This window comes from Balaenoptera musculus, chromosome 6 (assembly GCF_009873245.2).
Source record: "Balaenoptera musculus isolate JJ_BM4_2016_0621 chromosome 6, mBalMus1.pri.v3, whole genome shotgun sequence".
NCBI classification, from domain to species: Eukaryota; Metazoa; Chordata; class Mammalia; order Artiodactyla; family Balaenopteridae; genus Balaenoptera; species Balaenoptera musculus.
In genome coordinates, this window is record NC_045790.1 from 59,818,256 (window position 1) to 59,828,996 (window position 10,741).

Sequence of the window (10,741 nt, forward strand, 5' to 3'; positions counted from 1 at the left end):
AGACGGCAGTTTAGGGCCTTTGGTCTAGGCAAGGAGGGAGGAGTAGGAAAGTTCAAAGATTATAGCAAGGTTGAAGCCGGTAGAAATGAGAAAGTTGGCAGGCAGGCAGGGAGGAAGGCAACTACAGGTGTCAGAATTCAGGGTAAAACAGATACCAGAGAGCCAAAAGGACTTGCTATAAGAGAGAATAATCATGCAGAGAAGTAATCCAAAGTATTAGCCATCATTGGCTACACTCTTGTATGAGCTGGGACATTGATTATCAAAGTGTGATCCTCTGAGCAGCAGCATTGCTGTCACTTATTAGCTTGTTAGAAATATAAATTCATGGGTTCCACCTTGATCTACTGAATTAGAATCTCTGTGGCTGGGGCCAGAAAGTTGTGTTTGAACACCTCTGAATTAGAGATACACAGCAGTAAGAAGCAGGAGGGAGCAAAGCAGAGTTATGGAGGCTTGACTGACTGCTACATATATTTAATAAAAATTGAATTGAAAGTGCCTGGCATTGTGTTAGGTGCTGGTAATACAGAGATGAAAAGATAGAGTGTTGAGTTTGAAGAATCTAAGGCACATCTAAATGGTAGTGTCTTTAGATGATAGGAAGCACAGTTGGCCTGTAACTCAGGAAAGAAATCTGGTCTTAAGAGTTATCAGTCCATATAGCAATAGCTAAAACCCTGGGAGCTGATGGCCTTGGGTGGGGTACGGTTGAGTTGTGGGGTGGCAATGTGGAGTGAGGAACAAGAGGGTCAAGTGTCTGAGATTCCTTGATGTCTTTATTAACCACTCTCTTCCCAACCAGCAGCAGGATCCAGTTGATCTGACCACTTTGTATTTATCCTGTTACTGAAGAGGAGATCCCTGCTGTAAATAGTATGAGATGGCCAAACACACAACATCTGACATAGTCAGATGAGATGGGCAGCAGTTTATTAGTCACAGATACTCACAGCCTGTGAGGAGGAGGACATAACATGCTATGCAGGGCCACATGAAGGTTGCTCTTGGAAGCAGAGTGCTGTGGGCTGTGGGCAGGCTTTGTAATGACAAGAGAGTGAGGTGACCCTTGATTCCTGTTGGAGGGTGTAGTTTGAAGAATATCTCAGGCTGGGCAGAGAGATGAAACCTATAGGTTGAGGACCAGGTGGGGTGAGGCTGGTTCAGTTGATCAGGGAGCTATCTGGGTGGGGAACAGGGGAACTCATGGTAAGCAAGGTAGCACACGGAATTTCAGATTTTACAATTCATCAGCACACATGGAAAACCCATTTCTCAGCCCTCTTCTTTTAGTGGAGCTTCTCCCACAGCCTGATATTCAGTTCTCCCCACCCCACCCCACCCCCACCCCGTTTCTCATTCTCTCTCTCTCTCTCTCTCTCACTCACACACACACACAGAAACAGACACATGTCTTTTTGAATCAACAGTAGGTTTGAACAGTCTTCCTGGCTGTGAATTCAGCTGGTAGTTACATTAACACCCCAGGGCCCTAGGCTAGAGAGAGGAAAGTGCCCTGTGTTCCTTGAGTGATCCAGATACCAAGACTTGGCATTCCCAGTCGGAGTCTGGAGACCTAGGCCTTTGCTTATCTGTGTATATAGGATCACAGATATTTGAGAAGGCAGAGAGAAAAAGAGAGCCTACATAAGCAGCCAAGAAGAATGGAAAGAGTAGTTGGAAGAGAAGCAGGAAAGTTGTTTGATAAAAGAAGCTACCCAATAAGAATGGAGTGGTTGAGAAAGACATGCAGCTGGGAGCTCCAGAAGAAATGGACTGAAGTGATTATTGGATTTATCATTTGGGAGGTATTTGTGCTACCTTACTAGAGCAGTTTTGATGGAATGTGTGTATAGATATGTGTGGGGAAATGGTAGGCGAAAGATAGATGAAGCCATGTAACAGTGGGAGTAGATATTGAAGTACTTATGGGAGAAATTATGTCCTTTAAATACTCCAGAAACATCAGAAATTTAGTGGGGTTGGATTGGGGAATCATGAAAAAGAACAGAGAAATATTGATAATTGTTGGAGCTATCTTATGGGGCCTCATTATTCTATTACTAAACTATTTTTTCTAACTTGCGATATGTTTGAAAGGTCAATAATAAGTGAGTGTTTCCTATGGACCAGAAGGGGCCATGCAGGAGAGAAGGCCATCATGGGGACATTTGTGAGGGGGCAAGGAGACCTTAAGGCAAAGAGGATAGAAGTGAATCATCTAAAGACAAGGAGCTGAGGAAGAAACTGAAATATGTTCCAACCCTCCCAACTCTGTCACCTCTGCAGGAGAACAGCAGGAGACAGGAGCCCAGCAGGGGATCTTTAAAGGGCCCCCTGAGAGAAAGCATCAACTTTAATAATCTGCCAGGCCCATTCATGGAATCAGCTTTAATTGCCTGCTTGGCAAGACTGAAGCCACTGAACTAGTAAAGAACTGTTTTATCCCTTTACCTCCCCTCTCCTTCTCACTCCCTCTGCTCCCCACTTCCCCACCCAGCTTCATTCTATAGGGGGAGCAAACCTTCAGGTAGCAAGTGAAGGAGAATATGAGCAGAAGCCCCATTCCAGCCTGCAGGGTAGGAAGGATGAGGGTGGGAAGATGATTTGATGCTAAATTAAGTTCAGAGGTTTGACCATTTCATGGAACTGTACATTCTTTTTTTTTTAAGTATTTGTTTATTTGTTTATTTATGGCTGTGTTGGGTCTTCGTTTCTGTGCGAGGGCTTTCTCTAGTTGTGGCAAGCGGGGGCCACTCTTCATCGCGGTGCGCGGGCCTCTCACTATCGCGGTCTCTCGTTGCGGAGCACAGGCTCCAGACGCGCAGGCTCAGTAATTGTGGCTCACGGGCCTAGTTGCTCCGCGGCATGTGGGATCTTCCCAGACCAGGGCTCGAACCCGCGTCCCCTGCATTGGCAGGCAGATTCTCAACCACTGCGCCACCAGGGAAGCCTGGAACTGTACATTCTAATTATTGAATTGAGACCTGTGTTTATAACTTAAGATTACAGTAGGACTGTCTATTAAGAATGAGTGGAAAAGTATAAGAGGCGGGAGTTGAATCAAGGGATGGTGGAAGACAACTAATGTTTTGATCACCAACTGTGCTTCAAGGTTGTGGACTGTACCATTTATATTTCTAGCTGTATTTCTATATCGTGGTCCCATTGTCAGCTGACATTCAGCCTGTCCCAACAAACTCGTTCTCTCCCTTCCCACTAATTCCTGTTTCCTACCTTCCTTTCTATTTCTTTTTTTTCTTTCATAATTGAGATTTTATTGGTTGTTTTGAGGATCAGTACACAGACATTTCAATTTGTACACAATTCTCAACATACATACCAAAAACCTAAAAAATCATGTAGTTGTGATTCTTTTCTGAACAGTTATTCCAGTGACTTTCCAGCTTAAAATTTGGGGGCAAATTTTCCTTCACAGGATATCAAGTACCTATATCTTCAAATATTGATATGCTGTTACATCGTAAGTCCCACTAATTCACAATTTAATATCATATACACTACATACTCAAATTGTCCATCGTTCACAGCACATTAACAGTTACTAGAAGAACTGGACTACCACTACCAAAGATGTTACAGAGTGCACAAAATTCTGCCCAGGAGAGCCAAGATCAAGGGGTGAGTGGTTTGCTTTAGGAAACAATTCTACCAAAAACAACGTGGGAAGAGAAGTAATTTAAGTGTTTAAGACATTAAATGCACAACTGACTCCAAACTGCCATTTAGTATGCTTTGTATTATAGGGTATAAAAGCTATCCTCCATCTGTGGAATGTTAAGCTGACACCCAAGACAATCAGAGCCTCCCATATTCAATATCCCACTATTTTCTGGTTGTACCAAAAAATAAACAACCAGCAAATGATTTCACCTCTTAAAAAAAAAGCATTTACACTTAAAAAATGGGATGAGGTGGGATTCCTTCCTTTTTAAAAATGTTTCTAGAGCTACTAAAAAACTTGCATTTACAAAATAGTTGATGAAAATATTCCTCTGGATTGTACAAGAAGGGAAACAGGGACCACTGATAGGACCAGGTGTGTGATATTAATCAGACTTGGCTTCTTTCTCTCCTGCTTCATCAGAAGCTGGGCTCTCCTCATTTTTAGTTTCTCCATTTTCTGCAGGTAAGTCTTCTTTAGTCTCTTGGTTAGCCACGTCAGCCTGTTTTCCCTTTGCTCCCCTTTTCCCTTTTGTTTGCACTTTTTTGTCGGAAGATTTATCCTTTCCTACCGCCTTTTTTGGCTTCGTTTCCACTTTTGCAGGAGCTGGATTAGCTGACAACCGCGCCGATCTCCTCTTGGGCTCCTCCTTCGCCGCTCCCTCGGCGGAGCTGACCTTCCTCTTGGGCATCGTGGTGGCGGGGCGGGCGCGGGCCGGGTGCCTGCGGGCCGCGGCGCGCCGAGAGCCTTCGCGAAGCTGGGCTGCCCGCCGCTGCCGCTCCTCCCGCCGCCCGAGCTGCTGGAACCCAACCCCTTTCTATTTCTGACAGCATCATCTTTCTAGTCCCTTAGGCTCAAAATCTGGGAGGTAATCTTGATTCTTCAGATAACAAGCCTATTGATTTTTCCTAATATTAGACTCCTGGATCTACCACTCACTGACTGTGGAGCCTGGCGCAGTGTAGGAATGTGTTCTGCGATGCCTACAACCCACTTATTTGCTGTTTCTACTGGTAGCACCTGATGAAGGTGTTCATATTTGTACTGTGTGAATGTGACCTTATGGCTGCACCTGACTAGTCCAGCAATCAAGAACAGCTTGATGGTTAGATATGCTGGGGCAATCTTATTCCCTCTCAAGAATGTGAACCAATACCATTTTTTTGTTGCTGAACAATTTTGAGAAGGTTTTTGTTCCTAGTGACTAAACCAGCTCTGAAGGGAACAGACTCAATATTTAATCCCTCTGAGCCTTAATCTCCATGTTTGTAACATTTAGTCCTTACCTATACTAGTAGTGTCATGCTAGGCAATTTACTATTTCTAAGCAGTGTCATTTTTAGAAATTGAAGTATGATTCATGTACCATAAAATTCACCATTTAAAAAGATGCACAATTCAGATATTTTTTAAAAATCATATTCACAAGTTTGTGCAACTGTTCCCACTATCTCACTCCAGAACATTTTCATCATCCCAGAAAGAAAGCTCATACCTTTTAGCAATCACTTTTCATTCTCTTCTTCCCCCCATCACTGGAAACCACTAAGCTACTTTCTGTCTCCATGTATTTGCCTATTCTGGATATTTTATATAGATGGAACCACACAATATGTGGCCTTTTGTGTCTGGCTTCTTTCACTTAGCACAATGCTTTCAAGGTTCATCTGTGTTGTAGTATGTATCAGTACTTCCTTCCTTTCTAAGGCTAAATAATCTTCCATTGTATAGATATTGCCAGTTAATGGACATTTAGGTTGTTTATACTTTTTGGCTATTATAAACAATGCTGCTATGAACACCTGTGTACAGGTTTTTTGTGTGTGTGTCTGTGAATATATGTTTTCATTTCTCTTTGATATATACCTAGGAGTAGAATTTTGGTGTCAAATATTAACTCTATGTTTAACTTTTTGAGGAACTGGCAAACTGTTTTCCGTATTGGTTCTACCATTTACCTTCTCATGAGCATTGTCTGAAGGTCCCAATTTCTCCACATCCTCACTAACACTTGTTATTTTCTTTTTTTTTTTTTTAAATTGTATCCTTCCTGGTAGGTATGAAGTGGTATCTCATTGTGGTTTTTATTAATTTTCTTTTTCAAATAATTTTATTTTCAAAATGAAAATAACTATTATTTTCTCATTATCTCTTGCTCATTGTAATGCATTCAAGTAAAACAAACAGCTATCAAGATGAAAATGAAAATTGTCTATAACTCTATCCACTTAGTGTTAGCCACTGTTAACTTTTGACAGAGGGCAATAGTTAGGAGGACTATTTCAGCCAGGCCTTGCAATAGCACCATTGTTGAATATACCTCCTCAGGGACTGAAGTTCTTGTTTGCCATCGTTCTTGGATAAATACCCAATTCTTAGAACATGCCCACCCTTCTCACCTCCTACCTCCCGTTCACACAATCTTCAGATAATTGCTTAGAAACACTTTTACTTAGTCAAATGCTTCTCCCATCCAGATTATGTCTTAGAAGTGAGAAAAGGAATAACCATTTAGCTCCTATGAGATGCCAGGCACAGAATTAAGGTGCCTTCATTGTATTACCTTATTAAATATTCAAAACAGCTCTATGAGGAAGGTCTTATCATTTCACTCCACAGACTGAATCAGAAGCTGAATGATGTTAAAAGTAACTTACTAATAAATCTAAGGTCATGATTTGCCATCCCAGGTCTCACAACTGAAAAACTGTCTGTTTTTCATTTCAATATGCAACATCATTTGGTGGGTTGCTTCTTTATTCTATTGCAGTTTCTGTTAATTCAGTTAATCATATATTTTAAGCAATTAGTGGTGAATAACTATAAGGACAATGCAGTAAGGAACTTAATAAGAGAAAACACATTTAAAAATAAAGTTATTAACTATTGATACTATAGACCTATTAAATATCTTTAAAAATTCTAACAGTTTTATTGAAACATAATGGACAGCCAATAAGCTACACATACTTAAGGTGAATGATTTGATAAGTTTTTTTAAAATTTCTTTCTTTCTTTTTTTTCTTTTTGACTGCATCAGGTCTTAGTTGTGGCATGTGGGATCTTCGTTGAGGCATGCAGGATCTTTCATTGCAGCATGCTGTCTCTTCTCTGCTGCTCTCGGGCTTCTCTCTAGTTGTGGCGCTCGGGCTTCTCTCTAGTTGTGGTGTGCGGGTTTTCTGTCTCTAGTTGTGGTGTGTGGGCTCCAGGGCACGTGGGCTCTGTAGTTGTGGTGCACGGGCTCCAGAGTGCATGGGCTCTGTAGTTTTGTGGCACGCGGGCTCTCTCATTTGAGGCACGTGAGCTCAGTAGTTGTGGGTGCCAGCTTAGTTGCCCTGAGTCATGTGGGACCTTAGTTCCCTGACCAGGGATCAAACCCACGTCCCCTGCATTGGAAGGCGGATTCTTTACCACTGGATCACCAGGAAAGTCCCTGATTTGATAAGTTTTGAAATATGAATACACCTGAGAAGTCATCACAGCAGTCAAGATAGTGAACATATTGATCATACCCAGAAGTTTCTTCATGCCCCTTTGTAATTACTTCTTTCATCCTCATCCCTGTACACTCTCATTTCCCCCAAACCACTAATGTGCTATCTGTCACTATAGATTAGTTTGCATGTTCTGAAGTTTTTATAAATAGAATTATTAGTATGCCTTCTTTTTTTTTTTTAAAGGAATGCTTTTTTAAAAATAATTTTTATTATTTATTTATTTATTTTATTTTGGCTGTGTTGGGTCTTCGTTTCTGTGCGAGGGCTTTCTCTAGTTGTGGCGAGCGGTGGCCACTCTTCTTCGCGGTGCACGTGCCTGTCACTGTCACGGCCTCTCTTGTTGCGGAGCACAGGCTCCAGATGCGCAGGCTCAGTAGTTGTGGCTCACAGGCCTAGTTGCTCCGTGGCATGTGGGATCTTCCGGACCAGGGCGCGAACCCGTGTCCCCTGCATTGGCAGGCGGATTCTTAACCACTGCGCCACCAGGGAAGCCCGCCTTCTTTTTTTAAACTCTGGCTTCTTTCTTTTTTTAAAAAATTAATTAATTAATTAATTTATGACTGCATTGGGTCTTCGTTGCTGTGCGCGGGCTTTCTCTAGTTGCGGCGAGTGGGAGCTACTCTTCTTTGTGGTGCGCGGGCTTCTCATTGTGGTGGCTTCTCTTATTGCGGAGCATGGGCTCTAGGCGCATGGGCTTCTGTAGTTGCGGCTCTCAGGCTCAGTAGTTGTGGCTCACGGGCTCTTGGGCTCAGTAGTTGTGGCTCACGGGCTCTAGAGCGCAGGCTCAGTAACTGTGACGCACAGGCTTAGTTGCTCTGCGGCATGTGGGATCTTCCCGGACCAGGGCTCCAACCCATGTCCCCTGCATTGGCAAGCGAATTCTTAACCCCTGTGTCACCAGGGAGGTCCCCCTAAGATCTGTCTTCTTTCAGTCAGCTTAATTATTTTGAGAGTTATCCATATTGTAGTAGATCACAATAATTTCTTCCTTTTTATTGGTAAGAAGTACTTCCATTTTATAGATATACTGTAGTTTACTTATCCGTTCACCAGTGGATGAACATTTGGGTTGTTTCCCAATTTTGACTATTACAAGCAAAACAAATGTGAACATTCATACACAAGTCTTTGTAGGGAGATAAGCTTTCATTTCTCTTGGGTAAATACCTAGGAGTGGAATGGCTAGATCACATGGTAAATGTATGTTTAGTTATTTAAAAAATCTTTTAAAAAGCAGCTTTATTGAGGTGTAATTTATATACCTTAAAATTCATCCATTTTAAGTGTACAATTCAATGAATTTTAGTTAATTTACAGAGTTGTGTAACCACAATCCAATTTTAGAAAATTTCCATCACCTCAAAAAGACCCTTGTCTCCATTTGTAGTCTTCCCTGCTCCTGTCCTTAGCTCCAGGCATCTACTTTCTGTTTCTGTAGACTTGCTATTTCTGGATATTTCATGTAAATGGAATCATGCAATATGTAGTGTTTTACATCTGGCTTATTTCATTTTGTATAAAGTTTGTGAGATTCATGCATGTTGTAATATGTATCAGTACTTTGTTCCCTTGTATTGCTGAGTGGTTATCCATTCATCCAGTGGTTGGTCATTACGTATAATGCCTCTCTGAACATTTGTGTACAAGTCTTTATATGGATATATGTCTAATTTCTCTTGGTTAGATTCTTAGGAATAGAATTGTTGGGTTGTAAGGTGAACTTATTTTTACTTTTTTAAGGAACTGCCAAACTATTTTCCAAAGTAGTCGTACAGTTTATATTCCCACCAGGAAAGTATGAGGGCTCCAGTTTCTCTGTAGCCTTGCCAACACATTATTATTTGTCTTTTGATTATAGACATTCTAGTGGGTGTGAAGTAGTTTCTCATTCTGGTTTTAACTTACATTTCCTTAATGACTTGGTGAGCAGCTTTTAATGTGGTTCTTTGCCATCCATATATTTTCTTTGGTGTCTATTCAAATATTTTGTCTAGTTTAAAAAGCTGGGTTGTTTGTTTTCTTATTATTGAGTGTTTTGAGGTACCATTAGTTTATAATATTACATGTTTCATGTGTACAACATTATAATTCAACTTCTGCATAAACTACAGTGTGCTCACCACCAAAAGTCTAGTTTCCATCCATCACCATGCAATTGACTTCCTTTCGCATTTTGCCCTCCATCCATCCCTCTTCCCCTCTGGTAACAACCAATCTGTTCTCTGCCTAAATGTGTTTGTTTTTGTTTTGTTTTGTTGTTTATTTTTAAAAATATTTTACATATGGGTGAAATCATACAGTATTTGTCTTTCTCTGCCTTACTTTTTTCATTAGCATAATACCCTCTAAGTCTATCTGTGTTGTTGCAAGTGGCAAGATTTCATCATTTTTAATGACTTTTTAATATATATATATATATATATATATATATATATATATATATGCCACCTCTTCTTTATCCATTCATCCATTGGTGGGCACTTAGATTGTTTCCATATCTTGGCTATTGTAAATAATGCTGCAATCAACATGGGGTGCATGTATCTTTTCTAATTAGTGTTTTCATTTTCTTCAGATAAATACCCAGAAGTGGAATAGCTAGATCATATGGTAGTTCTATTCTTAATTTTCTGAGGAATCTCCATACCATTTTCCATAGTAAATAGAATGTAAATGCACTGATGTACATTCCCATCAACAGTGCACGAGGGTTCCCATTTATTTATTTATTATTAAGGTATAGTTTATTTATAATATTATGTAAGTTTCAGGTGTGCAACATAGTGATTCACAATTTTTAAAGGTTATACGTCATTTATAAGTTATAAAATATTGACTATATTCCCTGTGCTGTACAATATATCCTTGTAGCTTATTTATTTTATACATAGTAGTTAACACATCTTAATACCTACCCCTATCTTGCTCCTCCCTGCTTCCATCTCCCCACTGGTAACCACTAGTGGGTGGTTTTTTTTGTTCTCTACATCTGTGAGTCTGTTTCTTCTTTGTTATATCCACTAGTTTGTTTTATTTTTTTAGATTCCACATATAAGTGATATTATGCCATTTTTTGTCTTTCTCTGTCTGACTTATTACACTAATGAGGGTTCCCTTTTCTCCACATCCTCTCTAACATTGTCATTTCTTGTCTTTTTGATAATAGCCATTCTAAAGGGCATGAAATGATATCCCATTGTGGTTTTGATTTGCATTTTCCTAATAATTAGAGATGTTGAATATCTTTTCATGGCCTGTTGGCCATCTGTAGGTCTTCTTTGGAAAAATATCTATTCAGATCCTCTATCCATTTCTAAATTGGATTTTTTTTCTTGTTGAGTTGTATGAGTTCTTTATATATTGTGAATATTAACCCCTTATAAGATATATGTTTTACAAATGTCTTCTCACATTCAGTAGGCTGCCTTTTTATTTTGTTGATGGTTTCCTTTGCTGTACAGAAGCTTTTTAGTTTAATGTAGTTGCATTTGTCTATTTTTGCTTTTGTTTCCCTTGCCTGAGGAGACATATCCAAAAAGATATTGCTAAGACCAATGTC

The 10,741-nt window shown here is 40.2% G+C and overlaps 1 protein-coding gene across 1 annotated transcript; it reads right to left on the reverse strand.

Moving 5' to 3' along the window:
* Positions 1-3,769: 3,769 nt before the first annotated feature.
* On the reverse strand, positions 3,770-4,391 carry LOC118897146 (non-histone chromosomal protein HMG-14-like). The gene has a single exon (XM_036856041.1). The coding sequence runs from the start codon at positions 4,374-4,376 to the stop codon at positions 4,071-4,073; it is 306 nt and encodes a 101-aa protein (XP_036711936.1). The 5' UTR covers positions 4,377-4,391; the 3' UTR covers positions 3,770-4,070.
* Positions 4,392-10,741: the final 6,350 nt, after the last annotated feature.